The sequence below is a fragment of the Leptonychotes weddellii genome, chromosome 13, assembly GCF_054177405.1.
Source record: "Leptonychotes weddellii isolate Sample4059 chromosome 13, ASM5417740v2, whole genome shotgun sequence".
In the NCBI taxonomy this organism is placed as follows: domain Eukaryota; kingdom Metazoa; phylum Chordata; class Mammalia; order Carnivora; family Phocidae; genus Leptonychotes; species Leptonychotes weddellii.
In genome coordinates, this window is record NC_138381.1 from 57,420,063 (window position 1) to 57,435,992 (window position 15,930).

General features: G+C 63.7%; 1 protein-coding gene across 4 annotated transcripts; it reads right to left on the bottom strand.

Annotated features, from left to right (window-relative positions):
• Positions 1-3,522: 3,522 nt before the first annotated feature.
• On the bottom strand, positions 3,523-15,444 carry SCARF2 (scavenger receptor class F member 2). Of its 4 annotated transcripts, none has more exons than XM_081801635.1 (12): positions 15,216-15,444; positions 10,557-10,868; positions 10,188-10,246; positions 9,981-10,082; positions 9,269-9,788; positions 8,928-9,146; positions 8,653-8,781; positions 7,934-8,037; positions 7,736-7,853; positions 7,405-7,535; positions 6,047-6,199; positions 3,523-5,222 (listed from the first exon to the last, which is right to left on the bottom strand). In XM_081801635.1, the coding sequence occupies exons 1-12, from the start codon at positions 15,383-15,385 to the stop codon at positions 4,315-4,317; spliced, it is 2,925 nt and encodes a 974-aa protein (XP_081657761.1). In that variant the 5' UTR covers positions 15,386-15,444; the 3' UTR covers positions 3,523-4,314. The 4 variants fall into 4 exon arrangements, with proteins under 4 accessions (XP_081657761.1, XP_081657762.1, XP_081657763.1 ...); XM_081801636.1 differs by having other exon boundaries at positions 7,405-7,520; positions 15,216-15,443; XM_081801637.1 differs by lacking the exon at positions 10,557-10,868 and having other exon boundaries at positions 15,216-15,441.
• Between the last annotated feature and the right edge of the window lie 486 nt (positions 15,445-15,930).

A 15,930-nucleotide genomic window follows, 5' to 3' on the forward strand; every position in this document is an offset into this window, starting at 1 on the left:
CGACTGCCTTCGGCTCAGGTCATGATCCTGGAGTCCCGGGATCGAGTCCCATGTCGGGCTCTCTGCTCAGCAGGGAGTCTGCCTCTCTCTCTGACCCTCCCCCTCTCATGCTCTCTATCTCATTCTCTCTCTCAAATAAATAAATAAAATCTTTAAAAAAAAAAAATTCTTGACATGCTTGGCAATGATGCCGAGCCCAGAGAGCACAGGACCAGAGCAGGAGTCCCTGTGGGGCCCGGACTGCTAGTCAGCGGTGGCATACGAGGGATCCTAAGGTCGGTCCAGTCCGTACCAGTCAGGGCACCAGAACCTCAGGGTGGGGAATGGCTCAGACCACGAGGGAGACGATTTCATTCAGGCTACAGCAACAAGAAGAAAGTTCGCTGGTGAGGAATGTCCACGTGGAAAGGACGGGGCTTGGATTTTTCTAGACGCAGGTAGACAAGGGAGTCATGAGGAAGAGTGGAGCGGGTTTTGCATGTATGAGGGCAAAGTGGTCTTTTAGAAAGTTAGCCATTTCTCGGAGCCCAGAAGGATGGGATTTCTCAACCTTCAGTGCTTTTCTGGAGCACAGGGTTCAGATAAATTTTGTCAACCTGTCCTGATGTTCTGTGTGTCTGGTTGTGTGCTTGTGTGTTTGCAGGGTGTGAGCAGGTCTCATCTCTGTGTTTCTAGAGGAGAGAGTTTGCGTGTGTGTGTGTGTGTGTTAGCGCGAGGGGCTGCCTCGGCATCTAGTTGCCCGGCTTTAGAGGCTCTCTGTCTATTCCTGCGTGTCTGTTTGTGTGTATTTCTTGGTGTGTCTACCTCCATGTTTGCCTGTGTCAAGTGATGTCTGTGTTTATAAGGGGTACGTCTCATTGGTTCTGTGAATCTGGTGGAATGTGTGTGTGTTGCAATTTGTGTATATGTTACCATGTCTCTGTTTGTCTGGTGGCGTGTGTGTGTCTTGGTGTGTGTCCCCGTGGGCATCTCTGGTGGAGGGTGTGTGCGATTGCGGAGTGAGTGTCTCTTGGTGCTTCTGTGGGTCTGGCGGTGTGTGTGTTGTGAGGCGTGTGTCTCTTTCAATGCTTCTGTAAGTTGGTGGCGGGTGTTTTTGCCTTGCAGGGTTGTGTGTCCTGTGGTTTCTCTGTGGGCCAGGTTGTGTGAGTTGCAGGGAGTCTCTGTCTCGGCGCTTCTGTGGCTAGTGGTGTAGATTGTGGAATGAGTCTCTTTCTGCCTCTGTGTCGGCTAGATTTCATGTGTGTGACTTCCAGGGTGAGTGTGCTTCCCCGTCTTCCTGTGGGCTAGCTCTGTGTGTGTGTGTGTGTACCAGCAGATGAATGTCTCTGTTTCTTTGGGTCTTGTACGTGTGTGTATGTCACAGTGTGTGTGCATGTGTCTCTGTGTGTGGCTGATGGAGTGTGTGTCGCTCCAGGCGATCGTCTCTGTGCGTGTGTGGAGCTCCGTCTGGGTGACGTGGGTGTGGAGCTCTGTGTGCCATGTGCATGGCAGCACGCGTGGTGTAGGATGATGGTCTCCATGTTTCTGTGTGTGTGGCGGGGTGCGTGTGTGGAGCCCCATCTCTCTGTGATGTGAGCTGCGTCCCCATTTGAAACCCAGCCTGGCTCAGGCCTTCTCCAGACCCACATTCCTCCCGCTCCTTTGTGCTCTGTGCTACAAAAAATATTTGCGTTTTCCACGACTCATAATTTTTCCTCCTCAATCGCTACCAGATGTGGGTCCTGTGGTCCCCGTCCCCATGGCAACGGAGGTTCCAGCAGCCGCGGTTCCCTTCTGTGGCGCCTTCCCTGGAAGCTGGCACTGCCGCGGGCCGAGGGGGTGGGGGGGCGGGAGGAAGCGGCAGTCGAGTGGGGGCAGGGTTGTGAGGGGTCTTGGCAACTCCCTCCCCGGGGGGGCTACCCGGATCATCCTGGGGGGTTTCTTGGCCTAGTTCCTGGAAGCCACAGCATCCTGCCCGCAGTGGGGGCAGGCAGCAGAGGCTGGCTGCTCTGTGAGGCACCCACTCCGAGGGAATCCCGAAGGTCAAGGTCTTGGGCACCTGGAGGGTTCCTGGGGCAGGGAGAGCAGGGGCCCCAGGAAAGGCCCCGTCTATGTGACCACTCTGGTTGCCCCACACCATGCTGACCCAGACTGCGGGGACAGGGAGAGCTAGAGCTAAGGTGTGGGGGTCAGGGAGGGTCAATGTGGGCCTCCCTGGGGGTGGGGGGTGCAGAGCAAGACTGTCACTTCAACCACCGCACTGCCCTCCCCCACCCCCCTCAGTCACTCCCCTGCCTTTGCTGGGCCCAGCTGGGCATCTGCCTCTCCTGGCCATCTTCAAGCCTGCATTCTCAACCCCAGCAGCCAGCAGGGCCTGGTGCCCGAAAGCACCAGCCACAGGGCCACGGCTGGGAGGGTGCCCGGCTGGCCAGAGGGAAGCCTGCATTCCACATGCTCCTGACCAGGCCAAATGCCAGGACTATGTCCACGAAAGCCACATCAGATGTCCCGCCCACTGCATGAGGCCATCTCCACTCAGGTGGCTAAGCCCCTGTATGGGTCACTGAAGTTGACCTCAATGTGATCTCTGAGCTGCCGGCGTTGGTCAGACCCTATGCTACGCTGGGAGCTGCAGGAAGGTGGGGGGGGGGGGGGCTCTGGGGAGATGATTGGAGGATCTTGGCAGAATCTCCCGATCAAAACTGCTGGGCATCAAGATGGAAAGAGACCTGCTGGGCAGAGGCAGGGGGATGGGAGAAACCCAGATGGACAGAGACCAGTGGGTACCCTAGAAATTAAGGCTTTGTAGCCCAGGCAGGTCACTGGGGAGGCCTGCCGTAGGGCCAGAAGCAGTGAAGATGCTGCGGCTCTGCGGGCGGGGAGGGGGGGGCGCAAATGGTCACAGATAGAAGTCTGGGCCAGAGCAGGGACTGCCTGCGAGGCCAGCCCAGGCTCTGGGCCAGGCACGCTCCCTTCCCTCTCCCCCGCCTCCTTCAGCTTGGTGGGGAGGGCGGGTGAGAGTTTCCGGCTGAGGACAAGGAGCCCATTGAGGCAGACAGCAGGGCTCTGTGCAGGGCCAGACCATCTTGTTTGTGCCTGACGAGGCCTGGCTGGAGCTGTGCCTGTGGCCCACTGCCCCCTGGCCCCAGCCTCTGACCTGCCCCAGCCACACCAAACAGCTCGGAACCCCCAAGTGTAACAGCAGTGGCCGGTGGGAGAAGCACCGTTCAGAAGCAGCCCCAGGCGCAAACTCCCTGTAGCCAAGGGACTCCGCCTTATCTGTTCTGGTCCATCGTTCATCCTAGGCTTCCAGGCGAGAATGGGGTGGGCCAAGGTGGGTGCCCAATAAACTTGATAAATAAATGATGGGCCGATGGACACCACCCACTTCCAACTTGGTCCCAAGAAACCCACACCTGGGCTTCCAGGCTCCGCTTAGGTAGAGGAATCTTGCGCATGCGTGCTGGCTGGAAGAGGTCACACGAATTCTTTGAGGGAAGATCCTTGCCCGAGGAACCGCAGATAGGAAGCAAGCAAAGCACAGGAGAAAAAAAAGGCACTTTATTAAGAAAGCTTTGGCCAAGCCCCTGCCGGGAGGAGCCCATCCTGGGGCACCCGGATGGGGTGGGAGCAGCCCTGCCGGGGGCCTATAAATACATCTCCTCGGACCACTGGAGTCGCCCCTCGGATTCCCGCGGCATGTGGGGTGGGGGTGGGGGGCCATCAAAACCAGCTCGACAGCTGAGGGGCCAGGGCTAGGGAGGCTGGGGCTGGGGGCGCAGGGAGGGGAAGTAAGGAAGGGGGACAGGCCGGGCCCAGGGGACGCTGAACCCCCTGAGGAGCAGAGACCAGCCCTCCTCCCCAGGCTCCAGTCAACCAGATGCCCTCGGCCTGGCCAGTGGAAGTAGCCTTCGGCTACCGTCAAGGAAAGAAGCCTCTAGCCAGAGGCGCCAGGCCCTGGCCAATGAGAGGCAGGCGAGACTTAAGTGCTTCTGGCCTCAACCAATGAGAGGGTACCCCAGCCCAGTGCACTCTGGGCCAGTAAGAGGTGGTCTCTCGGCCTTTGAGACCCTGGCTGGTCGGAGCCCTCGGCCAATGGGAAGGGAGTCGCCTGCTAAGCGCCTGTCAGGCCTCGACCAATGGAATGGGGTCTTCCCGCCCGCCGGAGCCTGAGCCAATGAGACGCAGCCTCCCGCCCGGCTGCTCCGGGCCGAGGTCCCGGGAGGCCGCCGTGGCCTGGCCGCCGCGGGGCACGTCGGGCGGGCGCGGAATGCGGGGTGGCAAGCAGCGCTGCTAAGCCTGGGGAACCTGCGGGCACGGCCGGGCCACCGCCTGCTACAGGGTGGGCGCGCCCGCCCTGCCCAGCTCGCCCGCCGCTTCCCGGCTCTTCTTGCGCGGCGGCTTCTGGATGGGGGTCTTCTTCCGGGGGGTGTCAGGCGCGGGCGCGCCGGCCGCCACCTTCTCGGGCCCCGGGGCCTCTGGCGCAGGGGACGCGCGGGCCGGCGAGGCGGGCAGCACCGAGCGCTTGGCCTTCTGCGGCGGCGCCGGCTTCTCTCGCGGGCCCTGCGCGCCCGGAGCCCCTTCGGCGCGGCCCAGGCTGCGAGTCTTGTCGCGCAGCTCCGCGGCCAGCATGGAGGCGGCCGCGGGCGCGCTGCGCGGGGGACCGCCAGCGTCCATGGGCTCCGAGAGGCCGGGGCCGCGACCCCGCGCCCGAGCCCTAGGCGGCGAGGGGGCGGCGAAGGCTGGCCCCTCCTCCGCCAGCCCCGGGGGCCGAGGCGTCGGGTCGCGGGCGCGGGGGCTGCCGGGCTCATCCGGGCGCGCCGACGTGTCGCTGGGCGTCCGTTTCCTCTTGCTGGGACTGGGCGCGGCCTCAGGTCCCGAGAGTGGCGGTGAGGGCGCACCGGCAGCGGCAGCGGCACCGTGCTTGCCGTGGATCCAGGACACCTTGGGCTTGGTGGCAGGGTCGGGTGGAGGCGGCTTCCTGCGCTCGGGAGATGGCGAAAGCGACAGGCCCCCAGCCTCGCCCCGGGCCCGGGCCGGCCGGGCCTCGCGCCGGGCCACGCGCGCATACAGCGCCCCGCCGGGCCCCTCCACGCTAGACGCCGACCGCTCGCTGTCAGAGGACGCGGGGAGGGGCGTCGCCTCCTCTGTGGACGCCGGCGTGGTCACCGGTGGGGGGGATGACGCCAGCGCCTCGGTAGGGGCGGTGGGGGGCTCTGCGTCCCGGCTCTCGGTTGCGGTCTCTGACAAGGGAAGAAGAGCTGACGGTCACGGCCTCCACAGGGAGCTCGGCCGTCCAGCCTTCAGGCAAAACCCTCACCTTCCTCCTCCTCTTCCCCGCCCCAGGTGATGCTCAGTTGCCCTGGCATCTAGACACGCCTGGAGAAATCACAACACCAACCACAAACTTAGTTCTGAGCCCCCAGGTTGTGCTGCCGAGTGCTGGGGAGTGAGGGGCAACATTCCTGGGGCTCAAGCCCCAACCTTGGCCTGGCCTTGCACCCCTCCCCCACCACATCCCCAACCTGGGGCGCCACATCATCAAATATGACCTTGGAACACCTCCAAGGGGATTCATTATTCCTCATTAAGAGATAAGGCTTCTAAGGCTCAGAGAGGTTAGTCACCTCCCCAAGGTCACCCAGGGAGATAGCCAGGGCACGAGAGAGGCCAAGGCCAGAAAACCAGCCAGTGAGGCTCCTTCCAGATGTCTGTGGGCCAAAACTTTAGGCAAAAGTGTGCCCCATACCCTGTAGGCCATCGGCTCCTATCTCCTCTGCCATTTCCTACCCAGGCCCAGAACCTTCTCTATGAATGGCCTCCCCAGTAAGTGAATCTGGGCTGTGGCTAGAGACCAGAGAGCCCACCCACCTCCCCAGATCCTACCCCAGTCCAGCGCTGAGCAGCACAGCACCCCACTCCGTAGCCTCAGCTCTGTGTCCAACCCCCAGTTAAGAGCATCACCACACCCTCCCTCCCCATGCTGTCTGTCCCGAGGAGCCCGGAGATCTTTTCAGCTGGAACATTTCATTTGCCTGGAGGGAGGCCCAAGCAGAGCCCTACTCACCCTCGTGGGGTACGCAGTACACAGGACCCTCATCAGTGGTGTCAAAGGAGGAGAAGGAGGCCCGGGAGGACCATGATGGCGAGGGCTGCTCCAACCCCGACGGTGGCTCCAGGAAGCTACAGTTGAGTGTGTTATCCAGGTCGTGATGGGCCACTGGGGAAGGAGGGAGGCACAGCTGCCAGGGGCCCCCACCCTCCCCTGGCCTGTGCCCTCACTAGCCCTCTTGCAACAAATGGTGGAGTAACCAAGACCAGCCCTACCCTAAGACTGTGGATAGAACAGGCAATTCAACAGGCAGAGTGACACTAGACCAGGACAGGAGAATGGGTAGAGGTGAGCTGGTAAAAAGAGAGAAGGAACAACGTGGTCAAAGATGCAAGGCTAGTGTGTGCAGCCAGGAAGCTGAACAAGGATGGGCTGAAGTGTTGGAAAAAGAGGGCCAGAGAGAACCCCTGGCTGGGACAGGCCATCAGGGCCTCCAAGCCATGTTCAGACCCTGCCTTGTGGGACCCAAGGACCCCGAGCCACCTCTGCTGAGTGGGCCAAGGGGTTTTCTCAGCTGTTTCCATCTTTTTTTTTAAAGATTTTATTTATTTGTTTGTTTGTTTGTTTATTTGACAGAGAGCGATTACAGGCAGGGAGAGCAGCAGGCAGAGGCAGAGGGAGAAGCAGGCTCCCCGCTGAGCAGAGAGCCCAATGATCCCAGGACCCCAGGATCATGACCTGAGTGGAAGACAGACGCTTAACTGACTGAACCACCCAGGAGTCCCAGCTGTTTCCATCTTTACCTCCCAGGAGAGGAGTCTCCCCCTCCCCTTCATCTTCAGAAACAAGTGGCAAAGAGGGAGAGTCCACTCCTGGTGTGGCTCAGTGCAGACAGACAGACAGAAACACCTCCCTCCCAACTGCAGTCCTGACTAGGGTGGGGGAGCCATGGAACCAGCCTGCCCACCTTCCAGAAAGGACCCAGAGCACTTCAGGCGGGTGTGGGGCGCTCCTTGTAGCAGGGTTTCCATGCACAGGTCCGACCTACCACCCCCACCCGTGCCCCACCCCCGCCAGCCCGCGTTCACCTGCAGCTACCCACCAGGACTTACAGTGCACTCCTACAGATCGTAGGGGTCCTGCCCACTGCGATGTCTACACACTGCAGATGCAATCACTCCCACTCACCGAAACAGGGCCCAAACCTCCCACACCGGCCTGCACACCTAGGACTCCTGCCTTCCTCCCCGGGCTCGCCGGTATCAGAAGCCCCTCTTTGCGTCCCTCCCCAGCCCACCCACATCAACACTCAAGGCCCCATATGTCCTGCATCGGGAGGTGTTCCCCCAGAGACCCCGTGCCGATATCCTTACCTACGACCTTGGGCAGCTTCTGCCTGCGGAGCGGGATCCGGGGCAGCTTCATGCTGATGCGGCTGAAGCGACCGCACAATCGCTGCGGCGCCTTCTTCCTCCCGAGCGTGAGCTCCCTGCGGGGGCGGGGCCTGAGTAAAGGGGCGGGGCCTGGATGGGACAGTTGGATCTCGGCGGGAGCCCTGACTCAGGAAGGGCGGGGCCTGAGCTAAAGATAGGCAGTGCCACACCCCGGGGCGGGGCCCGGGTCCCGGGGGCCGGGGTAGGGCGCGCGGCGCTACCGACAGGGTGCGGCCTGAGCCCTGGAGAGCCGGCCGGCGTCGGGCCTCACCGGCGCGTCGGGTCCTTGCCGCGGCAGGCGCAGCAGCAGCCGAGCAGCGAGAGCAGCAGGCCGAGGAGCAGCGCAAGCAACGCACCCGCGCCCATCACGCCCTTGCGCTGGTTGGTCTCTGTGGGAAGGCACCGGGGTCAGCGCGGGTGCCGGCACCCCTGGCATCCCCCTCAACAGGCTGCCCCCTCAACGACTCACCCAGGCGGCAGGCACCAGTGACCGGGTCGCACGAGTCCTCGTGGCAGCTGCAGGCCTGGGCGCAGTCCACGCCGTGGAGCCCAGGCGGGCACGTCAGGTTACAGCTGCGGGGGCACGGGGTCAGGGAGGGCCACAGCAGCCCTCCGTGATGCCCCTCGCCCTCACCCCTGCCGCCAGCTAGCCGCGGTCCCGGAGGCGGGTTCTCTATCTCCATGCTCTAGGGTTTGATGCCCACCACCACCGCCGGGCATACACTGGATGATGAGTGTTTCGGAAATGAATGTGTTGCACAAACAGCGGGATGGGATCTGGGGGACAGGGCCTGTGGTCGCTCGGCCTCAGTGTCCACTTCTGGGGCTGACTCTTGGGTGGGTGAGAAGAGGGGCTGCCAGACCACTCATGGCTGTAAGTGGAGTTCTCTGCTCTCTCTGCACTAGCTCGGGGTCACCTCAACCCTGTAGTCCTCAGAAGCCCACTGACCACAGGCGGAACTGGTTGCCAGATCCCGCTCTGAGCGCCGGCTCCACACCACGGCAGGAAACTGCCCCCCCTCCCCCCAAAGAGCCTGACAGCACTCCCTAGCTGCGGTAAGAGGACCTAGGCAGAAGGGCCGAGCCTGGGTCTCATCTATTCGGCCACTATTAGCAGCACCTGGGGTCTGGCTGGATCCCTGTGACATGTACGTATCCCCTAACCCCCTCTGGGTCTCCGGCACTCACTGGGGCCCGTGGACGCCGGGGCTGCACAGGCAACGCCCCGACTGGAAGTCGCAGTGGCCGCTGCCGCAGTCGGCGCACACAAATGCACAGTCCTCGCCGTAAGTGCCATTGCTGCACTTGGTCTCGCACCTCGGAACGCGGGGGAGAGGGAGTCAGCGGAAATGCGAGCAAACGAAACCGAAGCCCATAGTGCCCTCCGCGGAGAGCATTCGGAGACTGGCGGGGCTAGGGGGCTGCGTGCCTGGGACACATTCGGTCATGGGCTGCTTGCTCACCGGTCGCCGATCCAGCCCGCGTTGCAGCGCGTGCACTTGCCAGTGACGTGGTTGCAGGCATGCCCGTCGCGGCAGGGCGGGCAGCGGTGGCCGCAGCCCTCGCCATAGAAGCCGGTGGCGCACGGCTGGTCGCACTTGGTGCCGTTCCAGCCGGGCTCGCAAGTCAGGCAGCGGCCCTCGGCCACCGTGCAAGGCTGCTGGCCTTTGCACTGGCCGCATCTGGGGAAGGGCGGGAGGCTAGGCGGGGCCCAGAGCCGCCTCACCCGCCCCGCCCCACGCCGTCCCCTTCGGTGCTCCGCCCCCCCCCGCCCCTCCTCCCAGGTCAGGGGCCCCGCGCTTACCGGCGGCGGCAGCCCAGGCCGTAGAAGCCGGCAGGGCACGGCTCCCGGCAGTACTTGCCCCGGTAGCCCGGCTCGCAGGCGCACGTGCCGTCCACAGGGTGGCAGCGGCCGCGAAAGCACTGGCAGTAGCGCTCGCAGCGCGCGCCAAACGTGCGCTCGCGACACTGGCAGCGGCCGCTCTGTTGCTCGCACGGCGACGTGTTGCAGGCGCACTGATTGTTGCAGCTGCGGCCCCACCAGCCTGCCTGGCACAGGCACGCGCCCGTCTGTGGGTCGCAGCGCGACGTGGCGCTGCAGTAGCACGCGCTGGCGCACTGCGCGCCCCACCAGCCAGGCTCGCAGCGACACGCGCCGCTCCGCGGATGGCACACGCCATGCTGGCACTGGCACGCATGCTCGCAGCGTGCGCCCCAGCGCCGCGCGTGACACGTACACTGGCCCGTCACGTCTTCGCACTGGCCATGCGGGTGGCAGATACACAGCTCTTTGCAGTCGGGGCCCCAGAACTGGCGCGGGCACTCTGCAGGGGCGGGCAGAGAGGGTGTCAGGCCAGGGTGCTCGCGATGGACCCCGGATCCAGCCAGAACCTCCCCGCGTCCCGCCCTCCGCCTTTGGGGACCGTCCCCCATGCCGGATCCCGTCTCCCGATCAGACCCCTCCCCGGTCATGGGCCCTGCCCCACTGCCCAGCGCCCACCCGGATCCTCGCTCACTCGTGTCGCAGTTGGCACCGAAGTAGCCATGGCGGCAGCGGCACTCGCCCGGCCGCACGCACACTTCGTTCTCCGAGCACGTGGAGTTGCCTTCGCACACCGCTGCGGAGGAGAGGGGCCTGAGCTGCCGCCTGGCCGGCCCCCGCACTATCCCCTCCTCTCCGTGTCCCTGCCCCCCTGCCCAGGTCCCCAGGCTGCCCCACTCACCGACCCCACACTCGTCGCCCTGCTGCCTCCAGCCGGCGCAACACGTGGGCTCCTGGGAGCTGCAGGCAGAGAAATGGCTCCTGAGCCTGAGCCCCAAGCCCCGTCCTTGCTAGGGCTCGCCAGCGACCTCCACCCTGCCCACAGGAGCTGCTTATGGAGGCCCTGCCGCATGCCAGGTACTGAGGGAAGTTCGGAAGACTGCCAGCAAATAAGACACAGACCCCAGCCCTGGAGCAGACACTGGGAGGCAGCAGAGGGCAGACCACCAAGGGATCTAACCCCCAAGAACTTGTCAGTCCCCTCCATGAGGGGTCTTCCCTCCCCGCCCTGCATCCCACCTAACTCCTCTGTGACACCACCCCTCCCCACCTAGGCCTGAGGAAAGAACCCCAGGGGTCCCAGAAGGAGCTGGTGAGAGGTCCTTGAGTCTCCGGGACCTGCTTCAAGTGGCATCGCTGGCGGCGGCGGGGGTCCGGCCAGATGGGTGTCAGGATCTTGATGTGACATGACCTGGACAGCAGGGACTGGTGGGGCCAGATGGGCTCACCTGGATACCCAGGTGGCAGATGTGCAGCCTCTGACAGAGGTGTCCACTCAGTGGAGGGGCAGGGCGTACCCGGGGGAGTCCTCCACGACAGCAAGTAACGCAACACGTGAGGGGTCCAGAGCACCAGGGCAAGACTTGGGATGGAGGGAGGAGATACTAGAGCATCTATTTATGTGTTTTAAAGATCTTGTTTTAATTTTATTTGGTTTTACAAGGTACACGGTGTGACCTCAGTAGGAGGTAAATACGTTATGACTGTTGCATTTCAGGGTAGTGCAGCCTACCCAACCCTGGGCCCAAAAGTCTGCAGGCCCTGCCAGAGTGATGCATACCACCGGAGAGAGCGCTTGGGGCTTGAGATGGGGTGTGCCCACATTTGGGGAGCAAAGGAGCCTGAGAAGGAAGAGACACTCAGGCTGCAGGTTCTTGGGTCCCATCAGGCCTAGAACTTCGCCCAGATCTTAAAGGCACAGAGCAGCCATTCATACTTCAGAGAAAAAGGAGTATACTCCTTCAGAAGGGTCTCATCCAGAACCAGGATGTGGTGTTGGAAGGAAGTTGGAAAGAGGCCTGAGACCCTGGTGGGTAGAACTGGCTGGGAAGGGAAAAACTGCAGGTGCCCATATCATGCCCCTCAAAATGCCCCCCCAGCCATTCCCCAGCAGAGAGCATCACCACACCCTGGATGGGCCCCCACCCCACCCAAAGGGTTTGATTCTCCTTCAGGCCAAAGATGAGGAGATTTGGGAACAGGAACCATAAAAATCCCGAACTGCAAGGGGTGGACCCAGCTTCTTTTCTACAAATGAAACAGGAAATCAGGCCCGAGAACACAAAGCAGGCTTGGCCCCCACCATTGTTTCCAGCTACCCAGCCCGGCCACACGACTCACAGGTGCCCACCTGCAGGCAGAGCCAAATCCGCCAGCCTATCACCCTCCTGCCCTTTCTGCCAGTTCGGAACCCAGGTCTCTGGGTGGACAGTCTCTGCAGGTGGCCCTCCTATAGGCGGCCTTGCCGGATGGCCAGCTGGGATGGCCCTGGAAGCCCTGACCACTTTCTGCCCTGCCCTGGCTGTGGTTGGGAGTCTGGTTTTAGGGCCACACGAAGCTGGATTTGATGCCTGTGTGACTTTGGGCACAGAACTTCACCTGACTGTCAGACTCCTTATTTGTAGAATGGGGCCCAAGGGTCCGGAGGGAGTATTAAGAAAACCAAGATGTCAAGCGTTTGGCAAGAACTCAGAGCTCAGCCAAGGCCCTAGACTGCTCTCCAGCCCATGCTGTGCAGGTTCCAGGAAGCCCCTGAGTTCCCCTGGTCCTGCCTCCCACCCCCAGCATGGCTGGCACCTCGGCCCCACCCAGCAGAGCTACCCCTGGCAGGATGGAGTGCACGTGGGTTCAGCAGGACCGTGAGGATGAGACTGTGGGTCAGCTGCCTTTCCTTCTGGGAGGGCTGACAGACGAGGCCAGGCTCGGGGCTGGGGGGAGGGGGGGCAAGCCCACCCTCTCCAGAGCTTACAAAAGTGAGATGAGGAGAAAAATGGCCTGGTGCAGGGGATAGTTCCCATACCTGAGCTCTAAGTTAGTGAGACCCTAGGGAGCCAGGCCACAGGCTGGGCCAGGCCCCTTAGCAAGCGGGCCTTGCCTCGGGCTGCCCCCTCTAGAGATCACTGTCATTGCAAACAAAACGGCCATGATTCAAACCGTGTGATCTTGAACCTGCCCATGCCAATGCAGCAAAGCAGCCTGGGAGAACTGCTCACTCACTGTGCCCAAGTCCACATTCTCTCTCCAATCCAGCCTGGAGGCTGCCTACCATACCACTTGGGATCCTATACTTCCCTGCTCTCCTCCTGCCCCCCCATACCCCTCCTCTGGTTTCTGCCCCCCTCCTTGGCTCTGTCATCTCCTCTCCTCTGTCCACTCCCTCAGGAAGCTCCCTGGGGCCCATCCAGCTGAGGTGCTGAAAATGCTCAGAGCCCTCCAGTGGGGCCCACCTCCCCAGACTGAATGCCGAGCCGCCCCCAAACAAAGCCTTCCCCATCTCAGGTAGTGCAGTCCTTCTAGGCTGGGAGCCCGAAACTCCAGAGGCATCGGCTCTGCGATGACTGAGACAGCACACACCCGATTCATGGAGAAATACGCCGCTCTACCTTCCAAACTGGATCTAGGAGGGGATGAGCCACTTCCTCCTCTGCCCCAGCCTTGTGAGAGCCACCCTCACTCCCCCTGGTTTCTCCTGACTTCCTAGCTGGTTCCTCCTTTTAACCTCCTGAGCCAAGTTCATCTGCCACTTGGCAGCCAAACCTGGTCAGATCCCAACCCTCCTCTGTGCAATGCCCCTGGGTGTTCCCATGGCCCTCAAGGAAAAAGCCCAGGTCCTCAGAGCAGTGGGCAGACCCGCTGTGGCCTGCCCACTCTCATTCTTTGGCCTCTCCTCCACCATCCCCCTCCCAGGCTCTGCCCAGCCCCCATGGCTCCTTTCTGTGCTTCCAGAAGCCCCTGGCACTTAGAGCCTTGCCCCCAGACACCAGAGGGCTCCACCTTCTCTCCTGCAGATCTCTGCCCACTCATCATCCCTCAGTGGGTGTCTCCAGATCACCCTAAAGGACACAGCACTCCCCAACTGAACACCTCCTCCCCAGCACTTGCTAGATGTCAGATGACTTGTTGTAAGTCTCTTCCACTGCCGGGACAGTGGTATTTGTCTCAGCCGCTGTATCGCTGCACCAACCACAGGCCTGGCACACACAGTAGGTGCACGGGATTTTACTGGCTGTGTATGCTCCCCTCTTCCGGTTCTCCTACCTCTGGGGAAAAAGAACCCCCGGTGGAAGCCTTGGACCGGTAATGAAAGAGATGGCCCAGACCCTGGGTGGGCAGTGGCCAGAGGTGGCAGTCCTTCCCATAAACCAACCCCACATATAATCGCAATCATCCCTTCTCCACTCCATGAGGGGGGTACCACCAACAACCCCATTTGACAGAGGCAGAGACACGCCCAGAGAGGTTAAGCGATTTGTCCTGGTCCGCACAGGTGGGGAGAAGTGGCACCAGGACCGGAAACCCAAACCCGGTGTCTGGGCTACTGAAACAGGCCGCCTCGTGGGGAGGTGCCCGGGCAACGGGACGCGGGAGCGAAAAGGTTCAGGCTCCCGACAGCTCGAGCCTGCCACCGGAGCCCCCAGCACGGAGCCCCATCGGGGAAGGAGGGCTGAGGCGGAGAGACAGGGCCGGCAGCGATCGCGCCCTCCCCCTCTCCAGGCACGGCCCCGCCCGCCACTGCCACTGCATTCCTGGGGCCAGGGAGGCCCGGGAGGCGGCGGCGGCGTCGATGTGAAGCAGATGGCGGGCCAGGCCGGCCCCCGCCCCGGAGGCGGGGCTCGCAGTGGGGAGGGGTCTGCGCGCCTCGGGATCCGAGCTCGGAAACCCCGCGCGGCCCCCTCGCAGCCCCTTGTCTGCGGCGACCGCCAAGCCCCCGGACGCGGCCTCCCAGGGCCCTACGGCTCAGGGAGCCCCGACGGGACGCAGCCTGGGGCCCCGTGGCCGCCTCTCCAGCTTCCCGCCCGCCCGGTGCACCCCCCCCAACCGCCCCGGCTTGAGCCAAGGCACCCCCACACGCCGGCTCCTTGGCCCCGGGTGGAGATGCCCTTGACCTCGCTATGGCCCCTGACCGGCCGACCAAGTCCTCCGAACCCTGCGCCCACTCCTAGCGTCCTGTCCTACGCTCCTTTTCCTCCGCGAAAGGTCTTCGGCCCGCCGCTCTCCGGCCAGGCCTGCCCACTGCCTGTCCCACGCTGGCTTCCCCAGCCGGCACCTCGTGGAGTCCCACGTCTGCGCGGCCCCTCCGAGCACCTAGTATCCCCACCCGGGAGTTCCATATCCGTCGGACCCCGGTGCACGTCATTGTCCTTTCGAATCCTGCTTCTGGTCCACTTGGAGCGCAGGCTCCTCAGTGCCCACCTCCATCACCACCCTCTTCCCACCCGCGCCAACTTCTAAGACACAAATCCCTCCTTCTGAGTCGCGCCAGCCTCAAGGTTCGCCGGCTCCCACCTCTCAGGAGCGCCGCTCCATCTCCACTCGACCCTCACCCTCCCTCCCGGCTCGAGCCACACTGGTGCCCGGGGCCTTTGCAAATGCCCTTCCATCGGCTTGGAATGCCCTTCCCCGACTTCACCCTACGCCTTCGCAACCCAGCCCAAGCGTTCCTTTTTCTCGGTCTGAAATCTCAGACACGGTATGTCACCCCTCGGGACGCCCACTGCACTTCGTTCTCCCCTCGACTGACTTCGCGTCTGGGGTAACCTCGGATGCACCGTCGTGGCCCGGCGCCCAGGCTCGGCCTGGAGAGGAGTCGGCGTCGGCGAGGGCGGCGGAAAGGACTAGAGCGGTTAGCTTAGGAAGGTCCCGGACGCCCCCTCCCCTCGGCCCCGAGCGTCCCCCGCGGCCCCCTCCCCCAGCCAGGCCGGGCTCCTACCCGGGCGCGCGGCACACGTTGCGGCCGCGCGGGTTCAGCTCCTGGGGCGCCGCGGGGCCGGGCAGCAGCCAGAGCAGCAGGAGCAGCAGCAGCGGCAGCAGCGGCGACGGCGGCCCCCCGGCTCCCCGGCGCCGCGCCGGCCCGGCCCCCCGGGGCCCTGCGCCCTCCATGCGGCGCGGGGCAGGCGCGGGGCGGGCGCGGGTGCGGCCGCAGCGAGAGCGGCCGGAAGCGGAGTGCGCAGCCGGGCGGGGGGCGGCAGGAGGGGCGCCGGGCCGGGCAGGAAATTCCACATCGGCTCCCTGATCCCGGGCCAGCCGCGGCCGGCCAGGCGGCAGCGCCCGCCCCGCGCGCCAGACCCCACCCTCCGGCCGCGCCACCGCCCCTCCGCGCGGCCCCCGCCCCCACGCGGCCGCTCGCAAACTTGGGGGCGAACTTGGAGGAGGCCCGCGGAGCGTTGGGAGAGGGCGGGGCCCGGGCGGGAGGGGGGCCCCTCCCAAGGAATCCCCAGTCCCCGAGCCTTTCCCCTCCCTCTCCAGGCACCCACCAGAGAAGTCACCCCTGCGCGCTCAGTGCGCGGCCAGGCCCGGGGAGGGAAAGGGGGTGAGGGTCGAGAACGCGACGCCTCACATCTCCCCCGGCCCGCTGCGCCTCGGAACCGGCCGGGGGAGGGAGGCCCGAAGACGGCCCAGATCAAGGCCGCAAGCCGGCCTCCGCT

What these genes read in the sequence shown, in the direction of transcription:
- SCARF2 (XM_081801635.1), bottom strand. Translation starts at nt 15,385, where the DNA reads ATGGAGGGCGCAGGGCCCCGGGGGGCCGGGCCGGCGCGGCGCCGGGGA. An exon ending in GGCCTGGGCTGCCGCCGCCG is followed by an intron (nt 9,147 to 9,268) that starts GTAAGCGCGGGG and finishes GCCCTTCCCCAG; the next exon opens with ATGCGGCCAGTGCAAAGGCC. An exon ending in GTACTGCGTACCCCACGAGG is followed by an intron (nt 5,223 to 6,046) that starts GTGAGTAGGGCT and finishes TTCCCTTGTCAG; the next exon opens with AGACCGCAACCGAGAGCCGG.